The sequence below is a fragment of the Lingula anatina genome, chromosome 6, assembly GCF_051362555.1.
Source record: "Lingula anatina isolate TDL-2025a chromosome 6, LinAna3.0, whole genome shotgun sequence".
NCBI lineage: Eukaryota > Metazoa > Brachiopoda > Lingulata > Lingulida > Lingulidae > Lingula > Lingula anatina.
The window spans coordinates 10295537-10312983 of record NC_141772.1 but is presented as its reverse complement, the minus strand read 5'-3'; the positions used below and the strand labels follow the sequence as shown (position 1 = coordinate 10312983).

Here is a 17447-nt window from a genome sequence, read left to right as displayed (position 1 = left end):
TATATGTGTTGCTTTTTGTCCTTGGTCCCTTTTTCTGGAACAGATAGAAAAGTTCAATTGTATCCACGGTGAATAGTTGATTTCAAACATGGGTGAAAACAGAGGTGGATGTTGTGCCTGCTGTTATTTATTGGGAATCATAGCTCTAGCAGTCTGTGGTCTGACATTCGGCATACTGTGTCTGAATGCCGATAAACGCATGGAGAACAAGGTACAGTGTCATACATAAAAAAAGATCAATGGGAGAGAGATTTAGATGTATAGAACATTGCCCATATGAGGTGTAATGAGCATCGAAATTCAACAGCTTTTGCTATCAAGTTCAGATTGCCCGAACTAAACAAACCTTAAAATATACATGAAGTGTTTTTCACTGGTGATTTCACCGTTTAAAAGGCGATTTCAATTCATTTAAGCAGCTAATATGTAAGTCATAATACTCTTTTTGCTATGTAAAGAAATAACGCATATTGTGTGCATTTAACTCTACCAACTATATTCCCACAAGCCACCTTGAAAATTAGTTTTTCTTTTGAAGGTGTGTCAGGGAGTTGTCAGCGATGGTGCTGCGATCACCCTCATTGTCTTCGGTGGACTGGCCACCTTCTTCTTCTGCTGTTGCGGCTGTTTTCAAACAAAGCAGGGGCCGGTTTCACAAAGCAGTAGTTAGTTAGCGATCGGTAGTTAGCCTCTCGCTAGTTATAGTGCCGTTTCACGAAGTAGTCGCTAGTTCTCTCGCTCGTTATTGTCTCGTTGTTACCTTGGATATTTAACGACTGGTCAGACCAGTCGCTAACTCTAGAGTTTCATCGTACGCATGCGTAATGAGTGAAATAAAAAGGTTGCTTAGTTACCGTTGTCTGTCGTTTGTCTTTGTATCCAATATGGCGGCTACCTTTCTTGCTATCCGTACCGCCAGACGGCAACGTAGACTACGACGTTTTCATAAAAGGCAGAATCTATTAGAATATACACACGATGATGCAATTTACGAGAGGTTGCGCCTAGCTGTGACAAAAAGAGCGGCAAAAAGGTGGTGGAGATCCTTTACAACGACCTCAAAGCAGACGTTCTTATGCATTTCCAGCCACCAAAAATTGGAGAATTAGTGCTTTCGTGACACTTTTACGCAAGAGTTCCACTTCCGGCAGACGGTTTCGAGACTACGGTGAGTAACGAGAGAACTAACGACCGAACTTTACGACTGAACTTAGCGATAAGTTAACTACTGCTTCGTGAAACACCCCTCGAAAATCGCTAAGTTTGCTCGTTAGCGAGGTAGTTCAGTAGTTAGTTGTTCTAACTAACTACTGCTTTGTGAAACCGGCCCCAGTTTACGAAGAACGCGGATGGAGTAGCACAGCTTTCTTGAGCGCCTACACACACCGTCGTACGAAAAATCCACGTTATAAGACACTTTTCCATGGGTAAGCTACGCCTGAAAAATATGAACAACGAATAGAAATACCAATGAGATGTCGGAAAACTGTCACTATCTATGAAAGAACAAATATTGATAAACGCTTATAAAAAGCGAAAAACTATGACTAAACTCTTGCTTATTGATAATGCATGTACTACAAGGATATGGAACAAAATAATAACCAGATTTGCTATTGAATTTGTAATCTTCACTTCAGTTGCAACGCGCCTTTGAAGCAGCGGGGTCTCATATCTACTTTTAAATCAGGAATTTTAGCAGTTGCACTAAATTTGAAAATTTGAATATCACTTGCAATGAATTTGAATATCACTTGTCAATTTACGTACGGCAAGAATGTAGTAAATGTCGTTACGTTGGTGATCTTAACATTCATCCCAGGAAGGAAATGTACCGAAGAACAACTCATATATTGGTCTTTCTCATCACATGACTGTCTGTGCATTTTTCAGCACAGATTGCAAACAAAGCTGCACAAGGTTGGGTTATGTCAAGCGGACACTACTATAGTACCGGTGCTACAGCAATACAAATCTATCTATATATGTTTCATGTGAAAATTCATGCTTTTAGAAAAAGACAATGGATTCATTACAAATCCCGGTGAAATACTACATGTATGTACGTGTATGAATATTGTTTCCTTTTTTCTTTTAAACTTTATTAAATGTTGAAATTAAGGTGATCATACTAGGTTCTGTTTCTCTACATGGCAGAGGGCAGTGTTAAAATTAAAAGCACATTAGCTTAAGTTAAAGTAATTATGTAGCATATTATCGAAGTTATTAGGTGTCAAAAGTTAGACCATCCCAGTCCAGGGTCTCCCGTGCGAATGGAAAGTTAGAGTGCTGAGGTGGTCTGCTGCTGGCCTGGAGCCTGATGTTTGATTTTGTCGGACTGTATGGAATGTGTGATCCAATTAATTGAGTCAAATCGTTTTATGAATTAAAATTTATTATTAATATTTATGTCTGTACATTCAATTAACTGGCGGATCGATAAAGATCTCTTTGATTGCGTTGATTTTAATTTTAAAAATACTTTAATTTTCATGAAAAAGGATAGTACTGTCTAACAGTCTCTTTTTTATCATTTACAAATGCATATCAAAATAACAATGTAAAATAAATATTGTTTATTTTTGTTAAGGAATCGGTGGTTTGTTTTTCTTTAAAACACGTTTTCGAGATCATGATACGGGTTCAAATCAGCTGTTCTCTATCAGTATCGATTCATTCATTTTTCATTCGTGAACCCATAAGAAAGGGTTATTTAATATATTAAGGGAGTGCGAAGAATGGAATAGAAATACGCTGGTAACGTGGTAGAGAAGGGGAGGGATGCAATCTGCCCAATAATACAAGTGTCATGAACTCCTGTGTTCAATGGATGAAAGGTATTTTAATCACAAACCTTTCAGCATTTCACAATACAAAAAAGAACATTCGACTTAAGGGTGTTTATCTATATCTTCAGCGAATTACATATACCTTAAAATGATATTGAGCTCGAGGTCGCATAATTTTACAACCTTGAAGAATAATGCACTATTTATTGCTTGAGTAACAAATTCGCCCGTTAATTCAAACCCTTCCCCTCTTTGCATGTGTTCGTATAATTGGAATTTCAATTTATGTCACATGGTATTTGTCATTTAATTAAAATCTCCTGCTTTTAGGAATACGAGCCCTTAGTTTCCGTGTTTTGACTTTATCGATAAACTAACAGATGTTAATTCTTTTTGGCAACATCAAGTTAATTTGATTTTAAAAAAATCCTACACATGTACAAAGTCACAAAACATATGTCAAAAGCAAAATGCGTAACGCTCATAGTCCATACATTTAACATTAAGATAGATTTGAGCAGCTATAAAAAAGCTATTCTGATATCAGATTCTTTTTTATCGACACTTGACAGGTCAACTGCATGCACTTTCGACAGCGCGGCATTAAAATTGTTTACATTATAAATATAGTATTTGGCCTCCTGATGTCACCGGCAAGGTCACATCCCTGCCCTCTCTGACGGCTGATATCAATTATATTTCAACCCTTCAACGCGAGAGGTCAAAAATGTTTGAAATAATGCGATAACAAACATATTGTAACTCAAGCTTTTCTTGTCATAGACTTGAACATTGTTTGGCCATCAACAATATGACACTTTTAAATCTTTTAATATGCATCTTTATTGATCCGATAGATTGAAACCCAACTGCAATATAAATAATTGATTTGCTGCGTAACAGTCTTATAAATTACTATGACCAATCAACCTGTTAGAAGTGTTCCTTGAATGCATTATTATTATTATTATTATTATTATTATTATTATTAAAGTATAGTGCATTGCACCAGGTTTTGAATGCGGTAGAGAAGACGGAACGAACTGCTAGCTCATAGATCCGTCTCAACTTATGCATTTCAGAATGTGGGAGGTAAAGTTTTTAAAAATCACTTTTCTTAAACTTCAGTCTTTTCTCATCTCACAATCTTTGTTAAAATGACATAACAACACTATAAACTGTCAATGATTTCGACATTGATTTCTAAATGTACTTTTTCACACAAAAACATTTCTTTCAGTCTCCCTTTTTTCCCCAGTCGTGTCCAATATTTTTATCAAAATGTACAGTGCATTTACATTCCGAAGCCCAAATTAAGCTTTATGTTGGAATTAAAATTGAAATGCAGTATTCGAATACATGAAGTTCAATTTGATCGTCGTATCAACATAAAAAAAAGTTCACTGGCACTCATCAAAGCGCCGTTAATTGTTGTAAAAATAATGTAAAAAAACTGCAAATCACAGACATTATTTTTCTGACAAAACAAAATATTTTGTCAACGTTTTGCATGTGCTCAAAGCACAAAAATTGGCATCATTAAGATGCATACTCAGCCATCAATTTTTAAAAGATCTACCAGTTCTTGAGCATGTTTAACTGTGGAAATCAAATTTCCGAGTATCCAAGCCTCACAACAGCTACTTGGCGAACGTTTCTAATGTCCCTTATAAGTATGCGAGATGGTTCTGTCCAGAAAGCAAGGTTGCTTTCTTGGTAAGGAGGAGGGTCTCGGATGGGGTCTCGGGTGTCTAGAGCGCCATCTTTCGTGCAGCAGCCGATACAGCAACAGCACAAAATGAGGGCCATGGCGATGGTTCCCATAATGATAAGTGTGATGGCTGCCCCTCTGCTGACAACTCCTGAACAGTACTGTAAAAAGAAAGAGATCATTTATATATGTATCAGTTTGTATTTTTACACCAGGATTTTTATTTTGAGCTGTTAATATCGAGTTAATGGCTGTCCATACACCGATTTAATAGTGTGTTGCACAGTTTGGGAATCAGCTTTAATCTCTGCAGTTTTTACAGGAAATAAAATAACCTTTTGAAGGACAGAAGAGGCACAGCTGTAAAACTAAAGTAAATTCGAATATCATTATTCTGGTAAGACCATTGCATAATTACAGACTTGTCGCATCTGTAATTCTATTGTCAAGTGGTGCCATCAAAAACTAGGTGAACCCTTTAATAAAGCGATCGAGCTGTAGGCCTATACATGTAGTTAGGCCACTTATAATATTGCTTGGTGTTTACAGAATAAAGTAAAGCGGTCTCTCAAAGGGACACTACTCATACACTTTACAAATATCATGACTGATGCAATACAACACACAGGTAAAAATGCAGAGCTTTCTTGGGGCATTTTGATAAGACTAACGTGTGGGAGGGGCGCAAACACACGCACGCACGCACTGTACGCACTAGGAATTTGCCTCCTACGCTCCTGTACGAGGATCACCTGGCTTAACCACTTGTAAGAAGAAGACGAAGAGAATGCTCCTCTTTTTCAGTATGGTACATGTACTTCGTGAGACGTAGGTCTTATGCAGTTATGATTTGGCTGTGAAACTACGAAACAGGGCCGAACCTAACTGGGATACGGTACTTTTTACGTTATCAACAAACACACACATATAAACAAACATTACCCCCCGGGTGGCCCTGTGGTCGTCCTGCAGGCACCCTATGCCGAACGTCCACCCACACACCCCCACGGCTAGGACCACCAGACACGTGAAGCAGCCGCAGCAATTGGGACATCTCTCCTCTGACATCTTTGTTAGGGGCTTTCACTTCCTTCTTTATAGTATGGACGGGAGGCTGAAAACGAGACAAATACATAGCGATGGCTCAGTCCCTTTTTTATGCGTTCCGTATACTCTTTCTTTGAAATGTTGATCCGGGTTTGTCCTCAGAAATGGGTCATGACAGGTATATAACTGACAGTTAAGGACACGTTAAAAAGTTTAATTATCATACTGGGGTTGTCGCATAACCCCAGGCCAATGAATTATGTATAGACGGAGTATAAGCACTATCGACTTAAATGATGTCACATTCTTAACGGCCTGAAGAAGCTAGGCGTATCATCAATTTCAGCTGTTCTCGATGAAAATCTTGCTAAATTCAAGCGTATTAAGAAGCAACTTCTTGTAGATGAGTAGATTACAGAAAAGCTGCTGATTATACGTTGAAAACACCGGGAGGCTTGTACTGGTAAGTCTGCTAATTTGATTGCATTCAGTGAGTCCCCTCGGAGTTGGGTCGATCTATGTAGAACTATGTTTTCATTGGGAATGAGCCCTTCAACTACCTGTGTCATGTGCATGTAGACATTTAATGGCTCCAATAATGGCCAATACAGGAAACGCATTTTTGATTTGGCAATTTTTCACATTATGCCAACAGTTACAAATACTTATGCATGTGAGTAACCTAGATTATAAAATGACGTCACTATAGTTGTTCTCTAGAGTCTGTACCTTGCCTTTTGAACAACCGTTCAGGGGCGGGTTGAGGCCGTCTTCCGGGTCTTCCTGAAGACGGTCAGATTTCCAAGTTAACATTGACGGGTATCTATTTTTTTTTTCTCTCGGAAGTCGGTCAAAAATGGAGGATGGATCAACAAAGTTAATTTGGAAAACTTCCATATCTCTGCCATATCTCTGGATAAGCCCTGCCGTAAAATTGAACTGATTGTTTATTGCTTCCGGTTAACATGTACATTACCGTGCGTTACGTTTTGTCCTAGGGCCATTTTCCTGAAACAGATAGATAAATTCAAGTGTGTTCACGGCGAATAGTTGGTTTCAAACATGGGTGATAAGGCAGTTGCATTTTGTGGATGCTGTATTTGGCTGGCAGTCGTAGCTCTAGCAGTCTGCGGTCTGACATTCGGAAAACTGTGTCTGGATGCCGATATACGCCCTGAGAAAAAGGTACAGTCTTGGTCAGCATCACATTTCTTCTAAAAAATAATAATAATTAGATCAATGTCGAGAACACTGCCCAAATGAGCTGCAGTACGCATCAAAATTCAACATATTTGGCGATTTCGGTTCAGATTGCCGGAACTAAACAATCCTTGAACGATACCTGAGGTGCTTTTCATTGGTGATTTCACTCTTTAAATAGCCGCTTTCAGTCTTCAAGTAATGTGAACAGCTAATATATATGTTATGATACATGTATATATGCAGTAGCAAGTATTCTGCGACCAAACCGTTCACAAATTACGATCTAAAAATCGACTTAATAGGTCCAATTTTTCATTTTAGGCCAATCTTGTAACTTAAATGAAGATTGGCGAATTTTCGTGACAGTAAATAATAAAGTTTATAGATATTAAAAGTTTAAAAGATTTATGTTTTGTAATATTGTTATTAAATAGGTATACATATGTACCTTGGAAAATTGCTAAAATTTCTCAAAAAAATACTATTTTAACTATGTGAAGCTACATGTTTAACACGCATTAAACTCTAGTAACTTTATCCCCACAAGCACACTTTGTATATTTACAGGTATGTCGCTTTTACAGGTGTGTCAAGGTGTTGTCAACTACGCTGCTGCGATCACTCTCAATGTCTTCGGTGGTCTGGCCACCGTTTGCTGCTGCTTTTGCTGCTGTTGTGCATGTCTGAGGAGAGATGATGAGGACTCCGTGGACTCGCCTCCTGATTACGAAGAAAGCGGATGGAGTAGCACAGCCTTCTTGACCGCTCAAACACAAATCTTCCAACGCCAAATGCGTCATTTAAGAGACGCTACCCTTGGTAAGCTAGGCATAGACATACATGTACAATAGCAAGACCAATCAGAAGACGGAAATCTGTCACTATCTATGAAACACCAAATATGGATAAACGCGTCTAAAAAGATAATAACATTACGATATTTGCTAATTGATAATGCATGAACTACAAGAAGTTGGAACAAAATAATAACCAGATTTGCTATTGAACTTGTAATCTTTACTTCTGTTGCAACGCGCCTTTGAAGCAGAGCGTCTCGTGTCTTTTTCAAATCAGGAATTTTAGCAGTAGCACTAATTTTGAAGGATTTGAATATCACTTGTCAATTTACGTACGGCAAGAATGTAGTAAATGTCGTTACGTTGGTGAAACAAATCTTTAACTTTATCCCAGAGAGGAAATGTACCGAAGAACAACTCAGATATTGGTCTTTCTCATCACGTGATTGTCTGTGCACAAATTCATCTACATGTAAATGTGTTCCATGTGAAAATTCATTCCTTTATAATAAAACAAAACAAATGGATTCATTACAAATCCCGGTGAAATACTACATGTGTGTAAGGAATACTTAAAAGGCACGAAATTTGTGTACGAATATTTTTTCTTTTAAACTTTATTAAAGTTGAAATTAAAGTGATCATACAAGGTTCTGTTTCTCTACATCACAGCGGGCAGTGTTAAAAAATAAAAGTTGAAGTAATTATGTAGCATATTATCGAAGTTATCAAGTGTCAAAAATTAGACCACCCCAGTCCGTACGCATGGAAAGTGCTGAGGTGGTTTGCTGCTGGACTGGAGCCTGATGATGTTCGTTAAACTGACCCGAGCTAGTTTGATTTTGTCGGATTGTATGGAATGCGTCATCGAATTAATTGAGTCAAATCGTTTGAATTAAAATTTATTATTAATATTTATGTTTGTACATTCATTCATTCTGTACATTAATTGGCGGCTCGATAAAGATTTCTTTGATTGCGTTGACTAAATATTTTAATTTTCATGACAAAGGATAGTACCGTCTAACAGTCTTTTTTTCTAATAACAATGTAAAATAAATATTGTTTATTTTTGTTAAGGAGTCGGTGGTTTGTTTTTCTTTAAAACACGATTTCCAGATCATGACATTCGGGTTCGATTCAGCTGTTCTCTATCAGTATCGATTCATGATTTTTTCATTCGTGAACCCATAAGAATGAGTTATTTAATATATTAAGGGACTGTGATGAATGGAATTGAAATACGCTGGTAACGAGGTAGAGAAGACGATGGATGAAATCGGTCCAATAATACACAGTAACATGAACTCATGTGTTAAATGGATGAAAGGTATTTCAAACAAAAACCATTCAGCATTGCACAATACAAAAATGAACATTCGACTTAAGGTTGTATATCTTTATCTTCAGCCAATTACATGTACCTTAAAATGATATTGAGCTCGAGGTCGCGTAATTTTTAGACCTTGAAGAATAATGCGCTATTTATTGCTTGAGTAACAAATTCGCCCGTTAATTCAAACCCTTCCCGTCTTTGTATGAGTTCGTATAATTGGAATTTCAATTTATGTCACATGGTATTTGTCATTTTAATTAAAATCTCCTGCTTTTAGGAATTTGAGCCCAGAGTTTCCGTGTTTTGACTTTATCGATAAACTAACATATGTTATTTCTTTTTGGCAACATCAAGTTGCTTTGATTTTTAAAAATTCAACACATGTACAAAGTCACAAAACATACATCAAAAGCAAAATGCGTAACGCTCATGGTCCATACATTGAACACTAAGATAGATTTCGGCTGTTATAAAAAAGCACTTCTGATATCAGAATCTTTTTTATGGACACTTGGCAGGTCAACTGCAAGCACTTTCGTCAGCGTGGCATTAAAGTTGCTTACATTATAAATATTTTATTTGGCCTCGTGATGTCACCGGAAAGGTCACATTCCTGCCCTCTCTGACGGCTGATATCAATTATATTTCAACCCTTCAACGCGAGAGGTCAAAAATGTTTGATATAATGCGATAACAAACATATTGTACCTCAAGCTTTTCTTGTCACAGACTTGAACATTGTTTGGCCATCAACAATATGACACCTTTTAATCTTTTAATATGCATCTTTATTTATCCGATAGATTGAAACCCAACTGCAATATAAAAAATAGATTTGCTGTGTAGCAATCTTATAAATTACTTTGACCAATCAACCTGTTAGAAGTGTTCCTCGAATGTATTATTATTATTATTATTATTATTATTATTATTATTAAAGTAAAGTACATTGCGTCGCCGAACACTCGGCAGGTTTTGAATGCGGTAGAGAAGACGGAACGAACTGCTAGCTCATAGATCCGTATCAACAAATGCATTTCAGAATGTGGGAAGTAAAGTTTTTAAAAATCACTCTCAGTCTTTCAGTCTTTTCTCATCTCACAATCTTTGATAAAATAACATAACAAAACTGTAAACTGTCAGTGATTTCGACATTGATTTCTAAATGTTCTCTTTCTCACAAAAACATTTCTTTCAGTCTCCCGTTTTTCCAGTCGTGTCCAATAGTTTTTATCAAAATGTACAGTGCATTTACGTTCCGAAGCCCAAATTAAGCTTTATGTTGGAATTAAAATTGAAATGCAGTAATCGAATACATGAAGTTCAATTTGATCGTCGTATCAACATAAAAAAGTTCACTGGCACTCATCAAAGCGACGTCAATTGTTGCAAAATAATGTAAAAAAAACTGCAAATCACAGACATTATTTTTCTGACAAAGCAAAATATTTTGTCAACGTATTGCATGTGCTCAAAACACAAAAATTGGCATCATTAAGATGCATACTCTCCCATCAATTTTTTAAAGAATTACCAGTTCTTGAGCATGTTTAACTGTGGAAATCAAATTCCCGAGTATCCAAGCCTCACAACAGCTACTTGCCGAACGTTTCTAATGTCCCTTATAAGTATACGAGATGGTTCTGTCCAGAAAGCAAGGTTGCTTTCTTGGTAAGGAGGAGGGTCCCGGATGGGGTCTCGGGTGTCTAGAGCGCCATCTTTCGTGCAGCAGCCGATACAGCAACAGCACAAAATGAGGGCCATGGCGATGGTTCCGAAAATGATCAGAGTTATGGCTGCGCCTCTGCTGACAACTCCTGAACAGTACTGTAAAAAGGAAGAGATCTTTTACATATGAATCATTTTGTATATACACACTGGGATTTTTATTTCGAGCTGTTAAAACAGTGTGTTGATGGCTGTCTGGGCACCGTTTCAATAGTGGGTTGCACAAAATAGGAATCATCTTTAATGCCTGCAGAATTTTACAGGGAATAAAATAAGCTTTTGAAGGGCAGAAGAGACACAGCTGTAAAAGTAAAGTAAACTCGAATATCATTATTCTGGTAAAACCGTTGCATTATTACAGACTTGTCGCATTTGTATTTCTATTGTCAAGTGGTGCCATTAAAACTAGGTCCACAGCTTTAATAAAGCGATCGAGCGGTATACTTAGGTCACTTATAATCCTGCTTAGTGTTTACGGAATAAAGTAAAGCGGTCTCTCAAAGGGACACAACTCACACGCTTCACATAACAGGACTGATGCAATACAACACACAGGCAGAGCTTTCTTGGGATATTTTGTTAAAACTGACGTGTGTGCGGGGGGGGGGGGGGCGGAAACACAGGCACGCACTTAAAATTTGTCTCCTACGCTCCTGAACGAGGGTTACCTGGATTTTAACCACCCGTAAGAAGAACATGCAAAGAATGATCCTCTTTTGCAGTATGGTTATTGTACTTCGTGAGACTTACTAGTAGGTCTTATGCAGTTATCATTTTGTTGTGAGACTACGGAATAACCTAAGTGGGACACGGTACTTTTTAAGCGTTATCAACAAACACACACACACACACACACACACACACACACACATATATATATATATAAGAAGAAGACGAAGAGAATGCCCCTCTTTTTCAGTATGGTACATGTACTTCGTGAGACGCAGGTCTTATGCAGTTATGATTTGGCTGTGAAACTACGAAACAGGGCCGAACCTAACTGGGATACGGTACTTTTTGCGTTATCAACAAACACACACATATAAACAAACATTACCCCCCGGGTGGCCCTGTGGTCGTCCTGCAGGCACCCTATGCCGAACGTCCACCCACACACCCCCACGGCTAGGACGACCAGACACATGCACCAGCCGCAGCAATCGGGACATCTCTCCTCTGACATCTTTGTTAGTGGCTTTCACTTCCCGGAAAGGAATCTCGTTTATCGAGAAGTTCCGCTTGTTGATGGTGTGGACGGGAGGCTGAAAACGAGACAAATACGCGGCGATGTCTTAGTCCCCTTTTTTGCGTTACGCATATATGTTGAAATGGTTTGTTTAGCATGCCTTCGAAAAGGTGTCATGACTGATATATAAGAGACACATAAGGGCACAATAAAAAGTTTGATTATCATACCTGGGGGTGGGGGTGTCGCATGACATGAGGTCAATGAATTATGTATAGATGGAGTGTATGCACTGAAATGATGTCGCATTCATAACGGCCTGAAGAAGCTAGGCGTATTATCAAATTCAGCTGTTCTCGATTAAACTCTTGCTAAATTCAATCGTATTAAGAAGCAACTTCTTGTCGATGAGTAGATTACAGAAAAGCTGCATTTTATACGTTGAAAACAACGGGAGGCTTGTACTGGTAAGTCTGCTAATTTGATTGCATTCAGTGAGTCCACTCGGAGTTGGGTCGATCTACGCAGATCGCTGCTTTCATTGGGAAAGAGCCCTTCAACTACCTGCGTCATGTGCATGTAGACATTTAATGGCATAATAGCTTTTTTGTTTAAATGACTCCATTTCTAAGCCTTATACAGTATACGCATTTTTGATTTGGCAATTTTTCACATTATGCCAACAGTTACAAATACTTATGCATTTGAGTAACATAGATTATAAAATGACGTCACTATTGTTGTTCTCTAGAGTCTGCACCATGCCTTTTGAACAACCGTTCAGAGGCTGTCTTCTGGAAGACGTTCAGATTTTCAAGTTTTAAGTTTTTTTTTTTTTGGAAGACGGTCAAAAATGGAGGATGTATCAACAAAGATAATTTGGAAAGCTTCCATATCTCTTCCATATCTCTGGATCCGCCCCTGCCGTAAATCTGAACTAATTGTTTGTTCAATACACAATGGACAATGGAAGTGTCACCCCTACTGAACCAATATTTGGGGGAGATACATGTAAATGACTGTGGAATGATATGCTCCTGGTATCATTTTATTAACATTAAGAAAACACGAAATTTATGCCAGATATTATAACTACTCAAGATCTGCCTACTTTGATTATTGATTACTTGATTATTATTTGGTTATTCTGATTCAGGGGGTGACACTTGACTTCTTTTGTCCATTGTGTGTATTTCAAGCTACTTTCGGTTTACATGAACATTGGCGTGCTTTGCGATTTGTCCTTGGTCCATTTTCCTGGAACAAATAGATAAGTTCTTGTGTGTTCACGGTGAATAGTTGATTTCAAACATGGGTGAAAATACAGGTGCTTTGTGTTGTAGCTGCTGTTTGTTGCTGTCAGTCGTAGGTCTGGCAGTCTGCGGTCTGACATTTGGAATATTGTGTCTGGATGCCGAGAAACGCCTGGAGAACAAGGTACAGTGTCGCCCAGCACCATATTTCTCCTAAAAAAGATAAATGGGAGAAAATTTTAAATGTCTAGAACATTGCACGTATGAGCTGAAGTACGCATCAAAATTCAACATATTTGGCGATTCCGGTTCAGATTGCCTGAACCAAATGAACCTTGAACGATACCTGAAGTGTTTTTCATTGGTGATGTCACTCTTTAAAAAGTCGCTTTCAGTTTTTTGTGAATAGCTGATGTGTATGCTGTGATACATTTATACATGCAGCAGTAAGCATTCTGTGACCAAACCGTTCACAAATTGCGATCTAAAAATCGACTTTGTACGTCCAATTTTCCATTTTAGGCCAATCTTATAACTTATATGAAGATTGTCGAATTTCCGTGACAATAAATATTAAAGTTTATAGATATTAAAAGTCAAAAGGTTTATAGATTTTAATATTATTATTGGATAGGTGTACATATGTACCTTGGAAAATTCCTACAATTTCACAGAAAATTACTCTTTTAGCAATGTAAAGCTATAACATTAAATTCTGAAAACCTTATCCCCACATGCACACTTTGTATATTTATGTCTCTTTTGCAGGCGTGCCAAGGTGTTGTCAACGACGCTGCTGCGTTCACCCTCATTGTCTTCGGTGGTCTGGCCACCCTTTGCTGCTGCTGTTGCTGCTGTTACGGATGCCTGAGCGGCGATGATGAGGACTCCGAGGACTCGCCTCCTGATTACGAAGAAAGCGGATGGAGTAGCACAGCGTTCTTGACCGCCCAAACACACACCGTCGTTCACCAACTCCACGTTATAAGACACGTTACCATTGGTAAGCTAGGCCTGAACAACGAATAGAAAGACCAATCAGATGTCGAAAACTGTCACAATCTATGGAAGAACAAATTTGGATAAACGCCTCTAAAAAGAGAAAAACATTACGACTAAACTCTTGCTAATTGATAATGCATGAACTACTAGGTGATGGAACAAAATAATTATCAGCTATATCTGCTAGCGATCTGCTATTGGATTTGTAATCTTCACTGCAATTGCAACGTGCCTTTGAAACAGCGCGTATTATCTCATATCTATTTTCAAATGAGGAATTTTAGCAGTAGCACTAAGTTTGAAGGATTTGAATATCACTTGCAATGAGAAATGGGTTTAAGTTTTATGTGCCAATTCACCTACACGTCACGGTGCTGTTTTTGTAACAACCTTCAGTTTCTGTTCATCATTGTGATAACCTTTATATTATTTAAAAAAACTTCAGATTTTGTTCATCATTAAATTTTTGTTGAAAATCATTTGTAGACTATGCAATTATGCCAAGCGGAATAATAAAAAGGATGAAAAGCTTTACTGTAATTGATTGCACACCAGTTACGCGTCAAACCGCCGTAATGACAGGCTTACACGGGAGAGTACGAGTGCCTTGCACGTCTGTACAAGTAGGTTCCCCAGTGTACGTACTCTATGTCTTTGTAAACCAAAATGCACGTCTTTGCACAGGCCCGTACCCAGCAATTTCAATAGGGGGTTATTTTTCTGAAAAAAAAATGAACTTTTTACTATGAAAGCTCCTTGTACCTAAATAAAGTTTTACCCAGATGGGACCTTTTCCCTGCAAAAAGGGAGGGGGGCTCTTTCAAGCCCCCCCCCCAAACTCCCAAAACCGCCCCCCCCCCCGGTTGCGGGCCTTTTGTACGCTGTCTTTGCACACACTCTTTTAATCGTAATAAGTAAGAGTGAACACAGCCCTATATCTGTAACCCCACTGGCAGCAGGTAAGTGGGGTCGCCACCTCTTCGTCTTTTGCGATCATTTACTGCGATAGCCCAGGCTCTATATGAGAGATACCTTCACCGTTTCCCATTCTTTAAATTGATTTCTTTAAACGCTGCCCATTATTTCCACGATAATCCTTCATCTACGTTCTTTCTTCTATCCCCTCCATTCAATTTGAGAACCTGTTACCTGTATCCCTCCGTTTGTCCGCCATCTCTCTCTCTCTCTCTCTCTCTCTCTCTCTCTCTCTCTCTCCACTTTATATCAGAGAAGTAGTTGTACCTTCAGTTATTTTAATTAATCGCTTGGCTCAAACGAAGTAACCCAATGATACTAATTATATAAGATCAAGATACATGATCAATGGTATAGGAAACCGAACTGAATTTCAAAAGTTGACATCGCTATAGCGGTTCTCTTGAAACTAAATCATGCGCTTTAAACAAAACCGTTTATCTACACTAAGTTTTTATAGATGCTTGATTTTTAAGATGTTTTCGGTTTACATTGACGTGCGTTGCGTTTTGACCTAGGCCCATTATCTTGGAACAGAAAGATCAGTTCAATTGTGTTTACGTTAAATAGTTGATCTCAAATATGGGTAATAAAAGCAGGTGCTTTGTGTTGTGGCTGCTGCATTTTCTTGTTAGCCGTAACTCAAGCAGTCCGAGGTCTGATATTTGAACAATTTTGTTTGAATACCGACATCTACCGGGCAACAACGTTTGGTGTTGGTCATTATCAAAATGTTTCTTCTCAATAAATAGCAATCGAAGGATAAAAAACATTCAAGGGTACTGTAAGGGTACATGATAATCCAACTGCGGAAAATGCGTCTTTTTTTTCTGCATCTAATTATTCATTAATGTATCTACCTTTGTGCTGCTTAAAAACAATAAAATCCCCACGAAAACACCGTTGCTGTGTATAAGCATACAACATGTAGGCAACTCAAAGCTTTTATCGTCTGTTTAACATCTTTCTATTTTGATGTGATTTGGCCATCGGTTTGGAGCATAACTTTACACCTAAACGAGATCTTATCACGAAAATTAGCTGGATGACAGCAAGTGTATGGGCTTCAATCCCATGCCGTCATTTTAGATAAAATGTTTTGTCTTCGAGTTATGAGCCCCTAATTGCAATGCATTATTGAAATGCACGTTTCAATTTGTCTTATTAACGACACCATCTGAACTACGGCTTTTCAGAAAAATCGCTGGGAGTGATTCGGGGTACTCAGTGGTGTTATCAAATTGACTTTAAAACAGTTGCCTTGGGTCCTCAGGTAAAGGAGAAAACTTAGAAACCGATTTTGCATCTTTTTAATCCCCAAAATCGGAATTATGACGCCATCGGCAAGATAACATATGTGTAAATGCAAGATAATTTATTCAGTGATTATTCAGAGATTTATTTATTATTATCAAACATTTTTTCACCGTGTTTGTACAGTTGTAAGACAGTAAATAATAATGTTTGGCTAATCCTGACAGTACCCTTAGCATATAGGCTGAAAACGAGGCATTAACGCGGCATTGACTCGGGCTTTTTCTTTATGCGTTTTATACGCATACTCGACCCCTTTCTTATTGTCTGCCTGTGTTTGTTAAGGATGCACTCCAAACTATGGCATACCTTACGATTGTATGGGACTTATAAAATATCTCACACACTTTCCATTTGCGCACCTTACGCAACCTATTTAACCTGGGGGTTTGGCGAATCTAGTCCTTGCTCCAGTTGCCCCTTTCTTTGCACGCTTATCTATCAATCTATCTATCTAAGTTGATACAGACTACTATCCCTCTATGTGGTTTAAAAAGGTATTAAGATAACGTGGCGCAGAATGATCAATGCCCAAAAACGTATTGTACTTCTTAGTATTTGCTGTTTGGTAATTGTCCAATGACAATTTTATCGAGATAACCAGTGGTCTACGATGTCATAAAATTACACCACTGCAGCATCTAAACCACGCCCTGTGACAAATCTGAAGTCAGATAATAAAACTATTCCTTTACTTTATTTCTACGATACTTTCACTTTGATTCACATGCGTTGTGTTAAGTCCTTGGCCCATATTTCCTTTGTATGAAATCGACTGTGCTCGGTGTGAGAAGTTTCAAACATGACCGATAAAGAATTCAAGGTGTGCTTTTTCTGGTCTCTCGTCATATTAGTTGTAGCGGGCACTATCTTTGGATACGGAGTACATTGTTCGATTGAACGGCTGACAAAACAGGTACATGTATGGTGTTGGTCTCAACCATATTAAGAATTCTCAAATACTGTACTAACGATCAAAGAGTAGAAGATCCGTATGTTAACAATATTGTCAATAAGTCTGAGGAGATAAATGCACTGGAATTTAACATAATAGGTCAGTCGGTTCAGATTGTCAGAGCGAAAGGAAATTTAACGGAGGGGGGGGT

The 17447-nt window shown here is 38.2% G+C and overlaps 3 protein-coding genes and 1 long non-coding RNA gene across 5 annotated transcripts; 3 read left to right on the top strand and 1 right to left on the bottom strand.

Annotated features, from left to right (window-relative positions):
• Positions 1-2587, top strand: LOC147761119 (uncharacterized). The gene is made up of 2 exons (XR_015335282.1): positions 1-211; positions 539-2587. It is a non-coding gene; the product is annotated as an uncharacterized LOC147761119 (long non-coding RNA).
• Positions 2588-3968: 1381 nt separating this feature from the next.
• LOC106179249 (uncharacterized) lies at positions 3969-11917 on the bottom strand. Of its 2 annotated transcripts, none has more exons than XM_087015802.1 (3): positions 11669-11917; positions 5443-5614; positions 3969-4661 (listed from the first exon to the last, which is right to left on the bottom strand). In XM_087015802.1, exons 1-3 carry the CDS (start codon positions 11792-11794, stop codon positions 4447-4449), a joined length of 513 nt encoding a protein of 170 aa, XP_086871928.1. In that variant the 5' UTR covers positions 11795-11917; the 3' UTR covers positions 3969-4446. The 2 variants fall into 2 exon arrangements, with proteins under 2 accessions (XP_086871928.1, XP_086871927.1); XM_087015801.1 differs by lacking the exon at positions 11669-11917 and adding an exon at positions 6277-6502.
• LOC147761118 (uncharacterized) lies at positions 5727-8623 on the top strand. The gene is made up of 3 exons (XM_087015803.1): positions 5727-6010; positions 6546-6732; positions 7335-8623. Exons 2-3 carry the CDS (start codon positions 6610-6612, stop codon positions 7599-7601), a joined length of 390 nt encoding a protein of 129 aa, XP_086871929.1. The 5' UTR covers positions 5727-6010; positions 6546-6609; the 3' UTR covers positions 7602-8623.
• Positions 11918-12999: 1082 nt separating the features above from the next.
• On the top strand, positions 13000-14586 carry LOC106179247 (uncharacterized). Its single transcript, XM_013562788.2, has 2 exons — positions 13000-13234; positions 13819-14586. Exons 1-2 carry the CDS (start codon positions 13109-13111, stop codon positions 14077-14079), a joined length of 387 nt encoding a protein of 128 aa, XP_013418242.2. The 5' UTR covers positions 13000-13108; the 3' UTR covers positions 14080-14586.
• The last annotated feature ends 2861 nt before the right edge of the window (positions 14587-17447 follow it).

Excerpts from the sequence above, each read along its gene's own strand:
- LOC106179249 (XM_087015801.1), bottom strand. The coding sequence starts at position 6,444 with ATGGAAGTTTTCCAAATTAACTTTGTTGATCCATCCTCCATTTTTGAC. Across the intron at positions 5,615-6,276 it reads ACGGTTGTTCAAAAGGCAAG|CCTCCCGTCCATACTATAAA; the intron begins GTACAGACTCTA and ends TCTCGTTTTCAG. Across the intron at positions 4,662-5,442 it reads ACCACAGGGCCACCCGGGGG|TACTGTTCAGGAGTTGTCAG; the intron begins GTAATGTTTGTT and ends TTCTTTTTACAG.
- LOC106179247 (XM_013562788.2), top strand. The coding sequence starts at position 13,109 with ATGGGTGAAAATACAGGTGCTTTGTGTTGTAGCTGCTGTTTGTTGCTG. Across the intron at positions 13,235-13,818 it reads AGAAACGCCTGGAGAACAAG|GCGTGCCAAGGTGTTGTCAA; the intron begins GTACAGTGTCGC and ends TCTCTTTTGCAG.
- LOC147761118 (XM_087015803.1), top strand. The coding sequence starts at position 6,610 with ATGGGTGATAAGGCAGTTGCATTTTGTGGATGCTGTATTTGGCTGGCA. Across the intron at positions 6,733-7,334 it reads ATATACGCCCTGAGAAAAAG|GTGTGTCAAGGTGTTGTCAA; the intron begins GTACAGTCTTGG and ends TCGCTTTTACAG.